Here is a 22,045-nt window from a genome sequence, read left to right as displayed (position 1 = left end):
AGGAACACCTGTTTCTTCTTCTTTTCAAGCCCTATAATCACTCATCCCTTTGAAGTTGTGAGAGATCAGGTGCTTTGTACATTTCCTGGGCAAAGGAGAGAGAATGGAAAGGCTAAATGTCTCAAGAAGGTGCGGCAGGGATGGGGTAGAGGCTAGGGAACCCCCCCATTCACCTCACCCAGCAGCTAAGACTAAAGAAGGGGGGACATATCATGGCACATTCCCAGGGAGCAAGCTGGCTAGGGAGCAAGCTGGCTAGGGAGCAAGCTGGCTAGGGAGCAAGCTGGCTGGTGCTTTCTTGCATGCTGGGGAAAGGGGAGACAGAAGGACCAGCAGTTATTATATTCAAATCTCCACAGTTCCTTCCTGTCCATTTCTGGGTGTGTGTGTGAAGGGGGGGGGGGGTCTCTAAAGCATTCATAAAACAACTGATGCACACCTCAGGAGTATTAGGAAAAAATAAAACAAGCACAAAAACAATCACTAGTAACATAAGGCATTTGAAGAAGGTACAGGAAAAAACCAACCTTAAGTAACTGGCCATCTCCTGTCCCCAAGAAGAAAACAGTCTTGTTCATTACCACGGTGCCATAAACGGATGTCAGGTCAGAATGGATCAAGGTAGACGATGCAATTGGCTGCACTCTTTCAGGTTGCTCCCCTTCTTTCTGAACATGCACACACATGTACAAATAAAAACAAGAAGATCATTTTTAACAGTGATACTTCTCCTGATGCTGATAATATATAATGCACGATCTCTTAGGAAGGGTCCCACACTTCTGAACAACAAATACAATTTTCTTCTTCCAGATCTTCACGAACAACTTTCCTTTTTCCCATCGGTTACCATGCTTGCCTAGCCCACCCAGCTTGAAGTGCTTCCTGTATATTAATACATAGAGCAGTGAGCTGGCCATCCTTCCAACATTCCCCATGGCTGGTGTAGAAGGCGCTTATGGCCAAGAGGTAGCCCACTTCAGAACTGGGAGAGAGCTGATCTTACACTTGGCTGTTTGCAGGGTCCTCCTGCAGTTCGTTTTAGCTAGGCATTGGGTTTTATGACGTTAAACACAGACATTTCCCAAGATGTGACTCAGATATTCCTATTGGGTGGGATAGACAAAAAGGAGGGGTTCTGGATCGACAGGACATGATCCTGGTGAAACCCCAAGGCAGAGTAACTGCTCCAGAAGGCAAAGAGGCAGACACAGGCATGGATGGTGGATAAGAACCAGAGACAGGGCTAATGAGGAACTAAACAGAAGGGGTAACCCCCCCCCCAGCTGATGTTTTGCAGAAGGAAATGAAAAAGTCTAACTCCCAGTCCAAATGCATTTAAATTGTATGAGGCTTTGAGCACATGGGATCACGTGCTTGCTCTTGATCATTAAATATAGCCCCTCTCGGAACCCAGAGCGGAGAGTGTCGACCAAACGTTCTCTTTTTTTGTTGTTTAAAAGGAATGAAGTACCCTGTGCCCTGCTTCCTGCCTCCAACGACAGGAAACCAAGTTTGCTACACAAATTTCTGGAAGACAGGGAGCTAGGAAGAACCGTTGCTTTCTGCAGCTATGAGCACGGTGTGATAGAAGACTTTATCTGCCAGAGCGGGCTTCCCCGCTGCACTGAGGTTTGAAAAGGCACATTTAAGTGTCCTCCAGTGGCGAACTGGCAAACTTGAGTGAACAACATAGCTACTCTTGAAATGGCTCTGTTTGGGGAGGTGGGCAAAGAAAGAGGCTGAGACTTATTAACTTCACTATGTTATTGTTGACTGTTTATGTCTTTCAATTTATGTCTGATTAAATATGCATTATTTTGAAACCCACCAAGTTTCATTAACATCTCAACCAAATGGATTCATGGACACAATTGATTTCTGAAGCCTTTAAAAATGCCATCTATATTTCTTTGTTGAAGTTGTACTGGAAGGAACTGATAAGCGAAGGAAGGGTTGCTCTAATGCCTAGATCGCTTTCCAAGGAAAAGATGCCATAACCTAAGAGAAAAGTGACTCATTTGCATAAAATATTCTATAGTAAACTCATTTCAGGAAGATTTTTTGGGAAGCGCATAAGAGGGTTTTATTTCCTACTTTCCTGTGAAAATACAGTACTTCCCAAGCAGTCTAAAAAGATGAGACGATGTCCCATTAACAATGAAAGTTAAGAAAAAAAATTGTCTGTGGGCCTAAGGATTGGAATAACAGATTACTGTTTAGATAAGAGCCCTTGTGACTATGAACAACAGAAGAAAAATCGGATGACCTTTATACTAAAAAAAAACCACATCACACATCTTGCTTAAAAATAAAGCCAGAATTGTTCAAATGTAAGATTGGCTGACCATGCCTCTTATTTTTATTAAATATTCAGACATAACAGAGAGGCCAACTCAGAGAACTGGGCATCGTCTCTGGGCTCCTAGAATGTTCTTTGGCTGGGGGACTCCCCTTTCTGTCATCTCACAAACACAGAAAGAGTAAAGGATTGTGGGTTGTGGATTGTGGAATGTCCACAAGGACCACACAAAGCTGGACCAAGTAAGTTTCCCAGGTCTGGCACACAGTAGGCATTTAAAAATAGTACTGTATTCTAGTGAGCCAAGAACAATACCATAGAACAATCACAGGTGAGCCTTGCAGAGATGGGAATGACATATCCTGTTTGAGTTAAACTGGCTCCAAATCACCAAAATGCAGCCCAAACACTAAAAGGGAAAAGGAGAAAACTAGTCCCAAATTAGCAAGCCCCCAGTTCTAGTATCCTTCCCCTGACTTCTGACTGTGCACCTGAACCTTTCCAAACTGAGTCTTACAGCAGCAACACAAGTTAGTAGGACAGTCATTCAGCCAGGATTCTCACACTAGATAAGAGTATCCACGCAGATCAAATGGCCCAGATAACTGATCTGCCTTTGAGCTGGGTTCTCAGTCACTTAGTTAATCCTGTAGGGGTTAGCTTTCTTAGCTGTCTATGAAGCTCAAGTGTCTCCCTTATTGGTAAGATAGTCATGAAGAAGAAATAAGTGGTGATAGTAGTTACAGTAATAATTCCAGCCAGCAAGTATCAGTCCTCACCATGAGCTACTCAGAATCTTTCATCATTTTCATTGACAGAGGCTGTGTAAGGCAGTGAGTATAGACCTGTGTTTGAATCCTAGCCCTGACACTTTTTTAGCTAAGTAATCTTATTTGTAAACCTGTTAGTTGCTCAGTTTCTTACTCCATCCAATAGAAGAGGTGACAGTAGCATTTCTTCCAAGCATTTGAGAACTAGATGTGTTAGTCCACAACTTTAATAAAGCTTAGAAGAGTAGCTGGCATCCAGAACCACACAGTACACCTTTGCCATTGCTACCTTATTTTAAAATACAAACAGAGCAGGGCACTGGTGGCTTTTAGCTCACACCTATAATCCTAGCTACTCAGGAGGCTGAGTATCAAGCTTCCAAAAAAAGAACCGAAGTAAGAAAGTATGTGAGCTTCTAATTTTAGTTCAAGTAACCAACAGAAGCTGAAAGTCCAGGTGTGGCTCAAGTGGTAGAATACCAGCCTTGAGCGAAAAAAGCTAAATGAGGGCTCAAGGCCTTGAGTTCAAGCCCCTTTACAAACAAACCCACAAATGGTAAGCACCACATCCCCGTGGCAGTTGTCCCTACTTTCTTTGCCAAAAAGAACCCTAATTGTCTTCCAAGAGTAATATAGCCAAGCTCTGAGGAAACCATGTTTGGCCCAAGCCAATGTGTCACTCCATTCCCCATTGCCAAATACTCTTTTCCTGTCCCACAGAAGTAAGGATATCCACGTGTCTGAGTGCAGGCTAGTGATATGTCCACTGCAGAGATTTTTTTGGAAGTGAGTTTCCACTCTGATAAGACAAGGCCCTTGAGGAGAGCTCATTGCCTACTCCTTTCCTTCCTCCCTTGGGAAGTTATCATGTACAGCCTGGGGGGCAGCCATTTTGCAGCCATGAAATTCAAGATGGAGGATGAAACCAGGTTCACTAAGACTGCATAGAAACTAAGACATCAGATTCTTGATACTACTGAGCTACAGGCCTCCAGTCTTCACAATTTTTATTACATTAGCAATGGATGTCACGATTTAGGGTACTGTTGATTGGGTTTTCTGTTACTTGGAATCAAAAAGTAAGTCATTGTTTTAGAAATGAGAATCATGACGGTCAGTCCAGGCACTGGCCCAGCCAAGAGGACTCGAGCCATGGTCAGGATTTTGTATCCAATGAAGGGAGCCTGGAAGAAAATAGGAAAGAGAGGCGCTTGGACCCTGTGAAAACTCTAGGGGCTGCTCTGGCTGAATGGAAATGGATTCTTTTGTGCTAGAAACACACAGAAATGGACAGGTCTCTGTGAATGGAAAATGGAGCCCTCTGAATGGCTTTCTTATGTTCATTTGAGCAAATGAAAACAAAAGAAAAACAGGCTGTGGAGAAACCTTCTCAGAAAAGTGAAGTTAATACCTAGGGACCCAAACAGAAAAAAAGGGGAGAAATTGTGCAGTTGGCCCCCCGTGTCCAGAAATTATTCCTCCTCTTTTTCCCCCCTCTGGCCTATTTCTATCTTGCCCTTCTCTCCCCTTAGGGCACAACCACTCATATTGCCCTCAGCTTATTCTGTCTAGTTTATTATGTGTAATTTATTTCTAAGCCCTAGCCTCTGCTTGTTCGTCTGTGTGTAACAAGGTTAATGTCGTGTAATGATGCTTTTGCCAGTTCTGCCTTTCATAACAAAATCCAATCTTGAGTTAGCTCTAAATCTGGTCTCCTCTTTGGGCTCTCTTGGTTCCTTTAGACTTTTCACTCCACTTCTCCTTCCTGCCATGTCTCACTGTCAACACACGCCTACACTTTAGCCACTCTCAGAGGAAACTTTTGGCAGATGAAAAAAAAAAATAGTACCCTTGTTTCAACTGATGTTAGGATAGAGTTTTGGGTCTAGTGTAGCAAACTGGATGCAAAGTACTGATAAGGGGGTCTATGAAGAGGAGTATGCACGTGGGCAGAGGTTAAGTATGTGCATGAGTAGGTGTGTGCATGTGTGCATACACATATGTGCATACGTGTGTGAGTAAATACATGTATACTCATGTGCACAGGGAGTGGTGGGCAGATCATGAGGGAGATGTCTTGATTTCCTTGAAGCCTCTTCATACTATTTTTCACTGACAACAAACACACTCATTGTGCCCTGCATAACTCCAGGAGGATACTAGTCATAAGATCTAGGGTGTGAAAGGCACTCTTTGGTATTGAGCCCTGACCCTGGGAAGGTGGCCTAACCCTGAGGAGATTCAGGCCAGGGACTCATGGGGTGAGGATTCAAAACCTCCAGGAAATGTGTACCCCAAGACCTCCAGTATGGGGGAGACCCAGCAACAGTGAAGCCTTTTACCCACATAGTGCTTGGTTTTTGTTCTCAGGTAAGGATAAGTACTAGCTGGATGCTTTTAACATCTTACACATTGATTTAAAAAAAACAAAACCCTTCCTGCGTACTTAACTTGATGTTGATGTTGTATTCCTATGGGCTGCCCTTATTTCTCAACAGTTTCTCCTTCCTTTCCTATTTCTTCTTACCCAGGGGCCTGATTTCCATCAGCAAGTTTAGTCCCTGAAATGACTATAAAATAGACACAGTCATGCCATGTACCCTGCCTAGCCACATTGTCGTGAGACCCAACCAAAGTCACAAGTGCGAAAATAATCGAAGCATCACCTTCTTCAAGCTGAGATGAGAAGTCACTATGGTCACTATCTCAAGCTAGACAGGGCCTTTATTAAGGTACTGTGGTTTTTCTTTGTTCTCCTGGAATAGACAGCACTGATTGGGTTCTGACCATATTTATAACACCTCTTGTGACCAAAATTTATATTGGGGGTTCAAATGATCCAAAGGTGCACAGAGGCATGCAGTGAGAAAGAAAGGTGAGGAATAGAGCTGGACCTCTCACCATGCAGCAAGGCCATGGGAAGAAGGAAATGTTTATCTTCACCCCCAGCCTCTTTCCCCTCCTCCCTCCCAACCTGCCCCACCATTAAAGGCCATTCCTTGATGTGTTGATCCTTCTTTATCCCCATCTGAAAGGTTATTCCCTGCCTCTGACTCCTCCTTCTGACAGCTCCTAATGAAAAGTCAACTTGACTCAGTTTGCAAATGGCAGACAGTGTGAAACTGCACTAGTCTAGGTTCTTCAAAGTGAAAGAGGCTTGGTTCACCAGTGTTGGTCCATATGGAAGCCACTGGTTTCTGGGTGGCTGGTTTCATTCTGGGGATGTCCTTGGTGCTGAAGGACATTTAACATCTCTGACCTCTGTCTACGAAGTGCCATCACCACTTCCTCTGTCCTGTTCAGACCACCGTCAAATCCCCTCCCCGACCTCTCTGAAGACCTATCACACCTTCCTCAGATCCACAGTGGTGCTCAGACTAGTTTCCAGCTCCTCCCCTGCTTCATCAACAGCACCACTGACCACCCTAGGGAATCCTCTCTTCCTTTCATTGCCTCCATCCCAGACACACACACACACACACACACATACACACACTCAGTCCAACAGGCTCCAATCCATCTTCTCCATGTCCACAGGCTCTAAGCCTCCGTCATTCCCCGCCTGATTGCTCTCTGATAGCCATGACCTAGTCTTTACTCAGCACTCAGGTTAATGGTTTCAAATATAAAACAAGTCAACTAGAATTAAAGTCACATGCCTCTCCAGGCCCAGCCTGAGCTCAGCTCTGACTTCTTCAAACTCCTTCCTTGCCACTCTTTGACTCCTCACCCAGCCTTAGTTCCCATGGTAGCTTTCTTTCAGAACTACATTTCTTTAACTTATTACATTTTCCTGCCTCAGGGCCTTCACACATGCTCTTTCTATGCCTCCTCCCCTTCACCCCCTCTTGGGTTGGATCTTTTTAATTGTTCTTTCAGATTTCAAGTTAATTTTCCCCAGTTGTTAGTCTCCGTCACAGCATTCTACTTAGTTTCCTTTCAGGGTACTTAGCAGAATTATTGCTTTAATTTTTTTTTTTTAAATATATTGTCTAGGGGCTGGGAAGGTGGCTCAGTGGTAGAGTACTTGCCTTGCATGCCTGAGGCCCTGGGTTCGATTCCTCAGCACCACATAAGAAAAAAGCCGGAAGTGGCGCTGTGGCTCAAGTGGTAGAGTGTTAGCCTTGAGCTGAAGAGCTAACGGACAGTGCCCAGGCCCAGAGTTCAGGCCCCACGACCAGACCCCCCACCCCAAAAATGGCCCCTCTGTACAGTATGTTCACAAAAAATAAAAATTAAAATTAAAAAAATATATATATATATTGTCTATCTCTCAAGCTTTTCAATAGTTTGTCTTGTTCTCTACTTTTAAGGCAAATCTACCTCAGTATCTACCATGTGGTAGGTTCTCAATAAATGTTTATTGAATGAATGAATACATGGGTCACTGTTTAAATATTTTAACCAGTATCTCATCAGACACTATGGCACATTGTTCCCAATCATTACAGAGTTCTTCAACTGAGCCACTTTGTCCCTTACAGTCCTTGGCCCTTGGTTCTGTCTTGGGAGCCATAGTAAAATACACCATACTTCCTATTCCAATGAATCTTGGCTTCCTCTAAACTTCACATCTGTAGCTCATGAACAGCTTGAAAGCCTCAGTTTCTGGATTGCACCACCTCAGTCCATAAGAAGTCTATAGATTTCATAGACTGAAAATGTGGCTCAGAGAAGTAAAGTCATTGCCACATGCTCTGACCAAAGCAAAGAGAAAGAAGACTGCTCTTTTTTGTGATTAGAATAAAATGATTTTACAAACATGGCCAAACCCTTACCTTAACTCTTTAGAGTAAAAATTGCTATTGGTAAGGTGGGTGTGATGGTGCAAGTCTGTAATTCCAGAAACTGGAGAAGCATAGATAAGAAGATTGGGGTTGGAAGCCAGCCAGACAAAATGAGCAAGACCCAACCTATCAAGGGGCCATGATGGTACACACCTATGGTCCATGCTATTCAGGAAGCTGAGATTGGAGGATCATGGTCCAAAGCCATCCCAAGCAAAAGTACAAGAACCTATCTGAAACATCAAACTGAAAGAAAATAGGTTGGATGTGTGGCTCAAGTGGTAGAGCTCCTGCCAAGCAAGCATGTGGTCCTGAGTTTAATCTCCAGAATTACCAAAATGAGAAAAGAAAATTATGGTAGCATGGAAGAATAAAAGGCATGGTGGCTCATGCTAATAATCCAAGGTACACATGAGGCTGAGATCTTTGGACAACAGTTCAAAGCTAACCCGGGCAGGAAAGTCTGTTTGACTATCTCCAATTAACCACCAGAAAACTGGAAGTAGAGTACTAGCCTTGAGCAAAAAGAGCTCAGGAACAGCACCCAGGCCCTGAGTTCAAGCCCCACAAACTGACAAAAAGGAAAGGAAAAAGAAAAAAAGAACAAGAGATTGAGAGTAAAAGCTTCTGTAGGTTTCAAGTTGAAATTCTATTCGTTATGAGTTGTAAACAATCATTTCTTTATCCATCCATCTACTCATCTTTCCTTCCACCAATCCATAATCCATCCACCCATCCTTCCATCCATCCTTCTGTTCATCCCCTCTTCCTTCTCTCCCTTCGTTTCATTCCCTCCCTCTTTTCCTCCCCTTTTCCCTTCCTCCCTACCTTCTATTATCTCTGAAACATTATTGGCCAAGCACTTATCTGTAAAATACAGATGAGAATAAGAAACTCTCTGATGTCAATATAAGCAAATCAAGAGGGTTTTGAAACAAAATGAAACTTTGTATTTCTTATGGTAGCTGAAATGAATGGGGGGTGGGAGAAGGGGTAGCGCCATCCATATCTACAGTTCAGGGTAAGAACTCAGGACATCCACAAACTGAGATGAGAAAGAAAAGAAAGTACATCTTTATTTTAGCAAGCTCTAACTGAAAAAGTATTTCCTTTCATTTTGGATCCAGACCACAGTAGTATTAATGGAACCTGTGACTTTTCACCCAAAGAAATCAGATCTTTCCCTCTCAGTGTAGAGTTGCTGCAGATATCTTGAAATATCACTTACATTCATCTCTGTTTTGAAAGTAGAGTAGTTGCTGAGGCCAGATCTTGCTGTTGAATATGTTAAGATATAGTACTCGATCTCAAATTGAAAAAAAAAATTGGCATATTTGTATAGCAATATAATTAGGTTATTTTTGCAACCCATATTGTTGTTTCTGCAATAAAAAGACGCTGAGAAGGAACCCACAGGCTTCCCCGAAGGTCTCCAGAACAACAGCTCTGTAAGAGTTAGGAAAAGAAATACTACAAAGCCCATGAGGTACACTAGAAGACACCCACGGCCACCAGCTGCTCCAGGCTGGCCCTCCTACTGCCTCTGGAAAGCCAGGGTCAGCACTTGGAATCCAATTCTTAAAAGGGGTCACTGATGAGGAAAGAAGTCTCAGGAGGAGGCCAGTGAGCAATGACCAGAACAGCTGCTGTGTTAGATAACATGTTCCTTCAACCAGGTGGGGGAGGAGGGCAAAGACAAGGAAGGCCCGCCCGGCAGGAATAGTGTCACAGGCCTTCCCTGGGCTGCCTGGCTTTTAACTCTTCCCGTAAACACAGCTCCAGTTCTAAATCTCGTGGAAGCTCAGCACTGCTCTGGCCTGGCTGGGCTCTCAGCCTTGTCTTCTCCTTCCTCCCTGTTCTACAGTCGTTCCCTGCAGGCTCATCACTGAGAGTTTACATGTCTTCGTGGATGCCTGAGAACCAAAGATGAGGTGACCTGGCCACTCCTCAAGCTCTGGATTGACTGTCTCCCAAAAGTTCTTCAATTGAAACTTAATTGTCATATTCATGTGTTGAATGGTATTTGAAAGTTGGGCCTCCAACTTGTGAGGTCACAGGATGGGGGACCCTATCAGGGAATTAGTGGCTTTCTAAGAAGAGGAAGAGAGATGGGAACCAGCAGGTCTTGTTCTGTCTCTCTATGTCATGCCCTCCCCCATGTTAGGATATAGAGAAATGCCCTCACCAGACAGCAGTGCTTTCCAGAAATATGAGCTAAATAAACTTCTAGTGTGTAGGTGTGTGGGTACATGCACATGCATGCACAAGCCAGTACTGGGGTTTGAACTCCAGGCTTCAGGCTCTCACTCCGTTTTTTTCTCTTACTGCTGCTGGCTTTCTAACAGTTGATCCATGCCTCCACACCACCACTTCTGACTTTTTGCTGTTTCATTGGAGATAAGAGTCCACCCCGGCTGGCTTTGATCTGTGATTCTCATATTTCAGCCTGGAAATTTCAGCTAGGATTAGAGGTGGGGGCTACTAGTACCTGGTATAAACTTCTATTCTTTCTAAATTACTTGGTTTCAAGTATTTTATCAAAGTAACAAAGAAACAAACTAAGATACTCCTTTGGATATATAGCTTCCCCCCACCACCACCACCACCAAACACACACACACACACACACACACACACACACAAATAGCTTGTTGGCCCAACACAAAACCTGATATGCTCCAAACTCCATGAAGAAATTCTTACACCCTGACTTTGTTGTCAACTGCCTACTTAGCAGTTCTTTCTCCTACATGTCCCAAAGGCATCTAACCATTAGCAAACATATTTCCATACACACTGCTAGGACATCAGCTCCGGTCTTCAATATTCCTCAGTTGACTTATGGCAAAAAAAAATACCCAAAATCTATCTGTGTCTGCCCCTTTGTCACTATGCTCAACCAAGATGACATGATTTCTTGCCTGGACTACTGTGAAAGCTTCCTGCAGGCTTTCCTGTTTCTACAGTAGCCAACCTCATCCATTCCCCACAGGCAGCCATTACTTAGAGATTCAAATCCAATCATTTCACTTCCCTTCCGAAGCTCTCCTATACTTTGAGAACAAAATCTAATCTCCTTCCCACAGCCTACAGGGGGCTGTGGGATCCAGCTGCCACTTCCTACTCCAGCCTACTAACACTCTCCCTCACTACCTGCCTCGTCCCAGCTACACTCACCTTTTGCTCTCCACACTAACCAAGTCCCCTGGCCTCCATGAGACCTTGTCCTGGCCCTCCTGTCCGCCCAAAGCACCTGATCCCAGCTCTCCAGAGGGTCCCTGTAGCCATCCTTCCTATCTTCCACATGGACAGATCTCTCCCCCGCACTCCAGTTACAATAGCTGTTTCACCACCTACTTAGTGGTGTGCCTCAGTTTCCTCATCTGTAAAGTGGAACTAACATTATTCCCCACCTTGTAAAGCTACAGTTTGAATATGAGTGGGTTAACATGAGAGACATACTTAGAATAATGCTAAACACTAGGTGTTCTTGAACATTTTTGCTCTTACTTTCATACTGAATAAACTATCCACTAAAAGCTTATTGTCTGTGCTTTTACTGATAATATATTTTCATGACATCTTGGGTACACCATGGAAAGTCAAGGAATCACTGGGTTGAGCTAACAGTCATTCTAATCAGTTGCTTTCCTCTGAGTCTTGTCTTCCCGACAATGGTCTCTGAAAACTTTCTAGAACAGTCAGATTGGGCATGCTTAGAAGCCTGCTGCTGTCTCCTAGCATCACAGCCATGGTTCCTTTAAGATAACCCAGGGACCCAAGGGCAGATGGATGGGCAGCGGGTAGTGGCTGGGGACCTGTCACTGTGTGCCTGTACTTGGCAATATTCTTACCAGAGCAGCAGGCCAGTGATGCTACTGTTCTTCTATACAGCATCAGTTAGGGTTCAGTGTTTACTTTAGAGGCGAGGCTTGGAAAGTGTGAAAAGTGTCAGACCATCAGGATAACATCTAACCACCTTTTCTGGTCTCATTAAGCCCTTGGCCATCTGGACCCACACACTCATTTCTGGATGTTCCCCAGCCAGGGTGAGTGAACTGTGGCATACAAGCTCATTCAACATCCAGCTTGTGCATGAGCTGGGCGGCTCTCCAGAACTCCCCGCTCAGCCTTCACCACTTAGCTTCAAGACACAGCTCATGCCTCATGTGTCACTGCTCTGGACTGAGACCCTTCACCCTTCCTGTAATGGGGCTTCCAATCAGCGTCTGGGTAAGTCCTTCTTCCAATATGTACTAACAACATGGTAACATTTGCTTTCCCCTCACTTTACCCACGAGAGAAGTCTGCAAGCTTCTGCCTCTGGGCACATTTGGCCTGCTTACCTGTCTGTGTTTTCAATGGTCCATGAGTTAAGGATAGTTTTTACTTTTATTTTTATTTGATTGCTTGGCTGGTGCTCTACCACTTGAGCTATAATTCCAGCCCTGGCTATTTTGTAGATAAAGACTTGAGGACTTTCCTGTCTGGGATGGCTTTGAACATGATCCTTCAGATCTCAGCCTCCTGAGTAACGAGAATTACATACAAGAACCATCAGGACCCAGCTTAGTTTTCACATTTTTAAGTGATTGAAAAAATACCCTCCTCTCTCCCCCCAAAAGGAGAAGAATCTATGACAAATGAAAATGATCAGGAATTCAGGTTCAACTGTCCACATAGCCCTACAGGTTCATTTATTGCCTATATCTGTTCTTAGGACAATGAAACCAAGGTTGTACATGGCTTGCAAAGATTAAATTATTGATGAATTTACCCTTTACAGAAAAGCTTTCTGGATCTGCATAACAGCGGGGCACTAGCCTAGGAATGGGGTCAAAATCCTCTAATAGCTTCTCCAAGAAAAACACTACATACAATTCTTGAGTAGACAGTCAAACCAGTATGAAAATCAACTACAGGAACAAGGAAATGTAGGTCATAGTTCTATTTATTTTTGTGACCATATAAAATTGGTATTCCACTCAAAGACAAAAAAATCAAACTAAAAAAAACTATATTTAATCATAATTTTTGTGCGCTGGTAACTGGGGCTTGAATTTGGAACCTAGGCACTGTCCCTTAGCTTTTTCACTCAAGGCTGACACTCTACCACATGACCAACGGCTCCATTTCTAGCTTTTTTGAAGACTTACTTGGCAATAACAGTCTCACGGACTCTTTCCTACCTGAGCTGATTTCAAATCATGATCCTCAGATCTTAGCCTCCTTAGTAGCCAGAATTACAGACATGAGCCCCTGGCACCTGGCAATTCAATTTTAATTATACAACCACTCAAGGATTATTAAAAAAATAAAGAAAACTCTAATAATAATAACAATAATAGTTTTATCCACTCAAGCAATCTACTAACCTACCATTATTATGCCCCTGCTCCGATGAACAGGCTAGATCCAACATGCCTACAAACTATCTCCATGGTAACAGATTTCTCCAGCTTCTTCATCTATTGCCAACCCATGCTCCAGGAAGGGGGTGGTCATCAAGAAACTCTCAAGGAGGCAAAGAGATGCTACGCTCTTATAGTCAAAGTGCTGTGACTCTTTGCCATTCTATGCTAAAGGGATCCAGAACAGCAGTTGCTGGGGGCCATCTCGTATATGACCCTCTCCCTGACTGAATCATGTTAAGACCTGCACCAAGGACAGCACATCTCTGTACCAAATGAAGGCTATGCCAAAGCAGAAGGTGACAGGCTGGTAAGATGCACACAGGGGATGAAGGTAGGCTGAGGTACAATCAATGAGAAGCCATGAAGGGCAAATGCTGAAGGAAGCAGAAGAGACCACTTAGTAGCAGTCAGAGCAAAGTAGTCATGCCAAGACATGCCTGATTCACAACTCCTTTGAGCTGCCTTGAATTCAGGACCATTGGCCAATTCCCCCACCCCACCTCTATTAGGAATCATGATGGTGATGATGAGCATTTATTCTGGATGGAGTAGTGCTCCATTCGTTCTCCCCATATTAACACATGATTTCACACGGTAATCCTAGGCAGCAAACAGGATCCCTACTCATAGATGAACCAAGGCATAGAAAATTAATTTTTCCAAGGTTCCAGTTGATCTGGCTTTAGGGAACATGAATGTAAGCATTACATAGCTTTGTTCCTATTGCTAGAGTACAGGTAAATGCATATGTGTCTGTCCAGAAAAATCCTTTCATTCCTTTATTGGAGCTTCCTCAAGCAGAACTTTGCAGCCAGTTGGACCTGACCTGGTATCAACATCGGTATTATAAATAATAAACTCTTAGAGAGAATGCCTGCCATGTGGAATTGGTCTCGGATAACTGAGTAGAACACTCTAGAGATTCTTCCACATTCTAGAATAAAATGAGAAAGCAGAGGTAATTAATCAGTGACCTACCAGTTTTTGGTGTTTGGTTTTGTAGGTCATGGGGCTTGAACTCAGGGGCTGAGTGCTGACCCTGAGCTCTTTTGCTCAAAACGAGCACTCTACCACTTTGAGCCATAGCTCCACTAACGGTTTTTGAGTGATTAATTGGAGATAAGAGTCTCAGAGGACTGATTGCTTGGACTGGCTTTGAATTGCAATCCTCAGATCTCAGACTCCTGAGTAGCTAGGATTACAAGCATGAGCCACTGGTGTCCAGTGGCTCAAGAAACCAAGAATGGTAAGGCTTTAGGAGTTGAATGTTGCTCTTGTACAAGCAGTAGGGAACAGGGTTCTTGGAATGAGTTGTTTACTTTTTATGGCATTTATGGTAAATTGCAATGAAAAAAAAGGGGCAAATCCCCATCCTGAGTGGCTCAATTTGAACAAGAGAAATGGTTTCAAATCATGCTCAAAGTGATATGATAAAGTATGCCTTGTTAAAACACAGATAACCAGTCCCTTCCCAGCCTCTAGAGTCTCTGGTTTAGGCTGATGTGAGGCTTAGGAATTTCTATTTCTAGTAAGTCCCTAGGAAATGTTGATGCTATTGGTCCAATAGCACACCGTAAGAAGCACTGCCCACGGCATAATGTCTTTTCCTCTCATGTTTGAATGAGATGCTTGTACGCATTATTAAATGAGCCCCGCAAATTTTGATCAAATCATATTGGCCTTCTAGGGTCTAAAGGGCACCCCCCAACTGGCCCCAACAGAAATCCAATGTTCCAATGAGCAGGGATATCTGGACAGAACCAGAAGAGGAGAGGAAGCTAGAACTAGTGGAAGAAGGCACATCATACATTAAGAAACACACCAGCATTAAGGTGACCAAACTCAGGCAAGTGTGGCTGATAATTACAGATTAACATTTACTTCCAACATGAACCTCAGAAGTCCTTCATATCCATACTCAACAGATTATTTCTTCAATCATAACTCCAAACCAGATACTATACCAGGTACTAGGGTTTCCACAGACAATACCCTATAAAGTTATTTGTTGGCCTGAATGAAAACAACAACAACAACAACAAAAAAAACCCACCACACCAACACTGATGGAAAGGTATCAGAACTTCCCCTCACATGGTCACAAATACAAAGCCTGAGAACTCTGTTTACAACCAAGGATCTTCTTGGCATGTCCTATTTCCCCAAACGGTCAGCCTTTCCACAGAAGTGACAGGGATCTAGCTTGTTCCGTGTGGGTGAAGACTGACATCATAAATGTCTGTGTGGACAGACTGTCCATAACACTGGTTGAAAACTCAGATGCAAGAACTGGACCACCCAAGTTCTCAATCCTCTGCTATTTACCAAGTGGAAGCTAGCAGAAGCTCTCTGAGATTCATTCTTCTCATCAACAATCATCATAATAACCACAGTCTTTGTCTCATAAGGTGACTGAGAATCAACAGAAAATAAGACAGGTAAATTGCTTCGCACACCCTGGCCATAATAACTACTTGGTAGATGGTAGCTCTGATTGCTTTTTCCTTCTAAGTGGGCACTGTCATCACCCTTGTGCTTTCTGAGCCTACCCTTCTATATCAGACATGTATGTGTGTGCACACATGTGCACACATGTGTGTGTATAAAATTTATCATCCAGTCTACAGTCAGCAAAATGGCTCAACAGAATCATAAGAGAAACTAGAAGAGGGATAAACGCCACAGGAGGACTGCATTTTGAGGTCAGCAGGCCACACTGCTCAGTGGAACTGGCTATCACTTCCACACACAGGGGCTGGATGTGCCTGGGGCTGCTGTTGGAGGACATGTGAGCGCTTCGTAGTTGTCTGAATGACAGTTAAATACGTTGGGCTTTTGTATAATGTGAGTGTGGAAGCAGTGGGTGTGTCCACCTTGCAAGGCATGGAGTTACCTCGGAGAGTCAGGGCCCAACTCTGCAAGAACCCCACAACCCACGGTGGTATACAAGGGTAGCTGTCATGCTTAAACCATCAGCAAACCCAAGACTCAACTATGGCACCCAAATCGACCTGGAATAATCCATCTTCACAAATTTCAACCCAAAGTGCTTCTCTGGGTTGTACTGATGTATAAGGGATTAGTGAAAGTTCAGAAAGTGAAGTTAAATTAATGTGTATATAATTTCAAAGATTTGCATGTGTGTGCGTGTGTGTGCACACACACACACACACACACGTCAGGACTGGGATCCTTGAACTCAGGGCTTCATGTTCTCACTTGGCTTTTCTGCTCAAGGGTAGCATTTTACCACTTGAGCCGCAGCACCACTTCAGGCTTTTTGGTGGTTAATTGGAGATGAGAGTTTCACTGACTTTCCTGCCTTGGCTGGCTTTGAACCTCGATCCTTAGATCTCAGACTCCTGAGTAGCTATGATTACAAACATGAGCCACCAGCACTCGGCTCAAACATTCATTTTTATATTCATCCAAGCATGGAGCCGAATGTTATGAAGTAGAATGAGAAAAAGGCAGCAAACCATGTGAAATCACAAATCTCAAAACACAACCCAAGGTTCAAGACAGGTGTTTCCTTAGGGACGGACCACCAGCTACCCTCAACACCACATCCTATGGAGAGGCTGTTTTCAGCCTCTAAAATTAGGAGCTCTTCAAGGGACAATTTGAGATGCACCAGGCCCGTAGAAAGAAGATAGTCTGGGCTTAAGCTGAAGGGCTCTGGTACTCCTTTTGTTACTGAACAAGTTGCTTCACTGATCCCCAGCTTCTTCATCTAAAAATGGGGATGCTCCTGGCAAAATCAACTTCATCCTTGATGAGACACTCAAAGGGACAATAGATAGGAACTGTAGCACAAATATTCAGCCAGAGTATTAAAGGCAGGTGCTAGTGTTGTCAAAGTTAGTAACAAGGTAAAAAAAGCAAAGGTCCACTATGCCAGTGGCTGAATCCACAGTCTTTGATCAAGCATCTTGGAAATAAATCCTTAGCAGGAAGAGCTGAAGGGAGGAGAGTCAGCTGATGGGCTGACCAAGAAATGGGAAAACACACCCCAGTCAGTTCTGCCACTTCCCAGGGTTGATTGAAGATGGAAAATACAGGACACAAGTAGGAGGAAAGGGAGAAGCAAGCAAACGCAGCCTTGCCGCCTGTGGATTATGGTAAAATGACAGTGTTGGCTCGGGAGGAATCGCAATAGGAACCTATTGAGGCTCCCTCTATTATATTTCAGGGCTGAATCCTGTTTTAGGGACCTACAATTCAACAGGCCTTTTCAAAAACACATTTAGGACCTGAAAAATGAAATGCAGAACAAATACAATCAAATGACATCATTCTTCTGAGTGACAACCCGAAGCACTCTGATCCCGTGACCTCATTAAACAGGGTTGCAACCTGCTATTGTCCCTTCAGTGGCAAAATCAGTGGCACCCAGCACAGGGCGTCGCTTACATTAGCAAGTATCCAACCAGGATTCGTTGAATTAAGTATCTTCTCTGCCTTTTGAATAGGTTGGGAAATTGTCAGCTTTTCATCAAAACTACCACCTATTTTTCTTTTCGCATTCAAACTCTTGTTAAAATTCAATTCCACGAAGGCTTTTTTGAATGCACACTAGCAGCAAGGAATTTACTTAAATTTTTTAAAATGCAAAACTACTAGTTCCCACCTGTGCAGCCATGACATGCTATTGTTTGAACCAGAGTATATTATTTAACTTGGATGACAAGCTTAAGGGGGGAGTAGAGACCCCCATCTTTCAGAATACACAGCTCTGAGCTCCTTGGGAGGTTCTCCATAAAGCGGTAAGAATATGTTGGGTGGGGACTCATTTTAATTAATTTTTTTCCTCATCCCAGATTTTTTATCTATCCCTTGCTTGATTTCCAAAGGGCAGCTCTCTCCCAGGAGCACCCATAAAAATGGAGAAACGGCTCTCTGTGACTTTCCCCTGTCTCTCCCCATCCCAGCATAAGTAGGGACACCTGATGGAGCAAAATGTGCGTTCAGGATGCCTGCTGGGTTTAGAAGGAAGCAGACTCCTTCAGGACCCAATAGATAGATGTAGTCAAGAGAACTGTTTTGGCCATACACGCCGCAGCTGTCAGATGGTAACGCTTGGACTTCCACCGTTATTACCTGCTGTGGGCCTCCAAGCTGTCTCCTCATTAACCCCAGAGGCCAAGTGGGCCTCCAGCTTCATGCAAAGTAATATGTTTGGAAGGGGGGTGTAGGGTGCATGCTTTCAAGTCCTTCAACAGAGAAATGGAATGCAGTGATTTGCCAAACTTGAACCATTAGATTATAAAGATGTGGAAAGACATATTAAACATTAGATTATATGTGGATAGCAAGACTAAGCCATTTAGGGGGTAATGTGTTACACATACACACATGTATATATGTATATATATATTCATTTATACATTTAAAATCATACCAGCAATGAAATGAAGATGCTATATGCTTGTCCCAGCACACGCTGACAGGCAAAGGGGAAAAAAGCAAGTAACTGTTCTAAGGAGGCTTTTTCTCCCTGGATAATAGGATTAATATTTGGAACGACGTGCCTTTCTACCTACATGTGAATACACCTTACAGCCAAAGCTTTCAGGATCCTATCTCGGTGCACAACAAATATCCTTACACATTTTCCCTTCCTCTCTGACTCATGTTCTACCAAAACAATGGCAACACCTGTAGCCAGTCCTTTTTGCTCTTTGATTTCGGTCCACTTATAAAGGAGGCTCTCAGCGGGCTCCCTTCTCTCGGGAGCCATATGTGGCATTGATGTGCCAGCAGCCTTGGAAGGGACCCGGCCTCCGGAGAAGTGCACAATAGCTTCCTAATCCCCATCAACTGGACCCTCTTGAACTGCTGCTTTATTTTCCAGTCAAAGAACTGCCAGTCTCAAGATGCCAGAGGCGGCTGCCCGGGGAGGCCCCGGGAAAACCTGTACCTTTTGCCCGATCCAAGCCAGGGTGGTGCCAAGTGAGCCCTGCAATCTAGAACAACAATCTGGAACCCAGAAACTGCCAAGAGCACCCCAACACTTCCTCCTTCTCCCTCTCTTCCTTCTTTCCCTCCCCTCCACCCCCCCCCCCCCCCGGCCGCCAGCTCACTCCTCCTGGGTGAAGCTTTCGACCCACAATGCCACCCTCCCGCCTAAGCTAAGTCTCCCCCCCCCCCCTCCCAGTTGGAGACCGACCACAGCAACCCAGCGCCAGCCACAGCCCCGCCCCCTTGCTCTGGGTCGCGCACTGGGGGTTTGCTGAGCGGCTTTTGCTGGCGAGCATTGATTTACTCGGGTTAAGCAGGCTCCCAACTCTTCGGACCCCATCCTATGTGTTGCCGGGGAAGGGGAACTGGGGAATGGGGGGGGGGGCACAAAGGCTGGGGTGTGGCAGCGAGCCCTTTAAGGTTCAATGGTTTCTCTGCTGAGAACCCCGTGTTTAGGAACTGTGTTCACCAGGACAGTCAACCCCACAATCCCCCGACCCCGCCCCCCCCCAAGAGGAACGGGACTGGAGAAGAAGCCCTGAGAGACCGGAGGGGGTGCTTGGGGAGGCTCTGTCCCAAACATGCACTCGTCTTCGCAGAAAAGGGGGGACGCCACTAGAGTTTTGAACCTATCCTCCCCCCTCCCCCCTGCCCCCCCGCCCCCACCCTTCCCGCCAGACGCCGTTTTCCACACGCTCCCCTTTGGGGGCCGGCGGGCTGTGTTTTGAGTAGCCTGAGGTTTCAGAGAGCCAGCGGCGCTGAGAACCTGAGACTTGGTAAATGTCACCCAGGTCCTCCCCCCGCCCCCGCCCCCCCTCCCGTCCCCTTCCCGCCATTCCGCCCCGGGCCCCGAACGCGCCAGGCTCCCGGAGGGGAGGACTCACGCAGTTGGGCTGGGTGGTCTCGAAGTCCCAGTTGCAGCTCTTGGCGCTCGCCTGGATCTCACTCATCCGGAAGAGGCAGAGCGCCGTGGTGGCGGGGGAGCGCCTCTCCTGGCCCTCTCCGGTGGCCGCGCTGAAAACGCCGGCCCAGATGTCCAGGGCCTCCACCAGGCTGGAGGAGAGGAGCAGGCGGCGGCCGTCGGGGTGGCCGTGGCCGCAGTCGAGGGCCGCTTGGCCCTGGAACAGCACCTCGGCGCTCTGCGCGATGCGCGCCATGCTGGGCCAGCCCGTGGCGGCGCCGCTCGTGTAGTTGTAGGGGTAGTAGGGGAAGTAGACGCTGCCGTTCCAGAGAAAGGCGTCCACGAAGTGCAGGCTGCCCGCCCCGTCGCGCAGGTTCAGGCGGCCCAGCTCCTGCGTGGGCAGGCTGCGCGACTCGGTGTTCTTGAGCGCGATGGCCGTGCTGCGATCCGAGGCGGCGGGGTTGCAGCGGTGGGCCGTCTCGGGCTCGGGCAGCACGTAGGTGGCGGCCACCGCCAGGTACCACTGGTTCAAGTGGCCGGCCCGGTACACCACGCCGGCCGTCGAGCCCTGCGGGTGACACGACACCACCTCGGTGCCATTGCGCAGGGACCCGCGGCTGAGATTGCCCAGGGGCCGCACCTCGCAGGCGCCCCGATCGAAGGTCCAGCCGGTGAGCAGCAGCCCCTCGAGGCCGGCCGCCCCCTCGCGGTAGGGCAGCAGCAGCTTGCTGAAGCTGCTCCCCGGCCGGGGCCGCGCGGGGGGCGCCAGCGACACGGGCTCCGTGCAGTTGCCCTCTCGGTCCCGGTACAGGCGCGAGAGCCTGTGTTTCAGGCTGTAGTCCAGCTGGTCCAGGCAGCTGCCGCTCGCCACGAACACGCCGTCCGCCCGGCTCGCCGCGATGGCTCCGATGGCTTGCTCCGATCGCCACACCGGCTCACCCGTGCCCCGGGCGGGCGCCGCCAGCGCCAACAGATAGGCGAGGAGGGGCAGCGGCAGCGCGGGGCGCGGGGGGCGCGGCGGCGCCTTCCTCGGGGAGACCTCCATAGGGGTTGCTGAAGCAGGGGGTGGGGGTGGCCGCCCCCCCTCCCCGGGCAAGGGCGCGCGGTGGCGGCAGCGGTAGCGGCGGTGGCGGTGGCGGCGACAGTGGCAACCGCGCACGGTTACGGAGACGCGGGCGGCGGCGGTGGCGGCGGCTCCTGCGCGCGCTCGGGCTCCCGCAGCCGCCCCATCCCCGCGGCTCGCCCGCCCGACCGGGGAAGGAGAGCAGGGAGGACCGCGGCGACGGGTGGCGGCGGCGGCGGCGGCGGCGGCGGGTTCGGAGCTCCGGCAGCCGGTGCCGCGGCCGGTGGCTGTGGTGGCGACCGGCCCTGCGCGCGCCGGCGGCGCTTCCTCGTCGCCCTCCTTCGCCGGAGAGTTCCTCTGTGCGGCGCGGGCGCTCGCGGGGAGGCGCGGAGGGGAAGGGAGGGGACGGGCGGAGAGGAGCGGGCGGGCGGGCGGGCGGGTGGGGAGGGCTGGAGAGGTGGGGTGCGCTTGTGCGGTTCACTTTCCCATTGTGAAAGTGGGATGCCCCCGGCCCCCTTTCCTCGGCCCCCTCCTTCCTCCTCCCTCCCCCCCCTCCGCCCTCCGCCCTCCCTCCACGCCCCTCTCCCCTCCCCTCTGGCAGCGGCGAGGTGGGGAGGAGGGCGGTCTGGTAATTTGGGTTACTGTGTAGGTGGCCTCTTTCATCTATTCATAACAAAGCTGAGCCGCCCGCCGCTGCCACCGCGGCCGCCACCCTCGCCCCTCGGCCAGGCCCCGGGTTCCCCTGCTTTGCGCCCCCCACCCCCCCGCAGCGGGAGAAGCGGGCGGGCGGGCGCGCTCAGGGTGCCCGGCGCGGGCTCCCGCGCTCGCTCGCTCCTCTGCCCGCGGG

At 47.3% G+C, this 22,045-nt stretch overlaps 1 protein-coding gene across 1 annotated transcript in view; it reads right to left on the bottom strand.

Annotated features, from left to right (window-relative positions):
* The window catches only part of Plxnc1 (plexin C1), a 150,900-nt gene extending 129,631 nt beyond the window's left edge, over nucleotides 1-21,269 (bottom strand). The window contains exons 1-2 of the mRNA XM_042693085.1: nucleotides 20,119-21,269; nucleotides 528-668 (exon numbers count right to left, since the gene is read on the bottom strand). Coding sequence (XP_042549019.1) covers nucleotides 528-668; nucleotides 20,119-21,180 — 1,203 coding nt within the window. The 5' untranslated portion in view covers nucleotides 21,181-21,269. The remainder of the gene's footprint in view (nucleotides 1-527; nucleotides 669-20,118) is intronic.
* Between the last annotated feature and the right edge of the window lie 776 nt (nucleotides 21,270-22,045).

Source organism: Dipodomys spectabilis, unplaced genomic scaffold, assembly GCF_019054845.1.
Source record: "Dipodomys spectabilis isolate Male_0828 unplaced genomic scaffold, ASM1905484v1 ptg000163l, whole genome shotgun sequence".
Taxonomy (NCBI): Eukaryota; Metazoa; Chordata; class Mammalia; order Rodentia; family Heteromyidae; genus Dipodomys; species Dipodomys spectabilis.
Note: the sequence above shows the minus strand (reverse complement) of the source record. Positions and strands in the feature narration are given on the sequence as shown.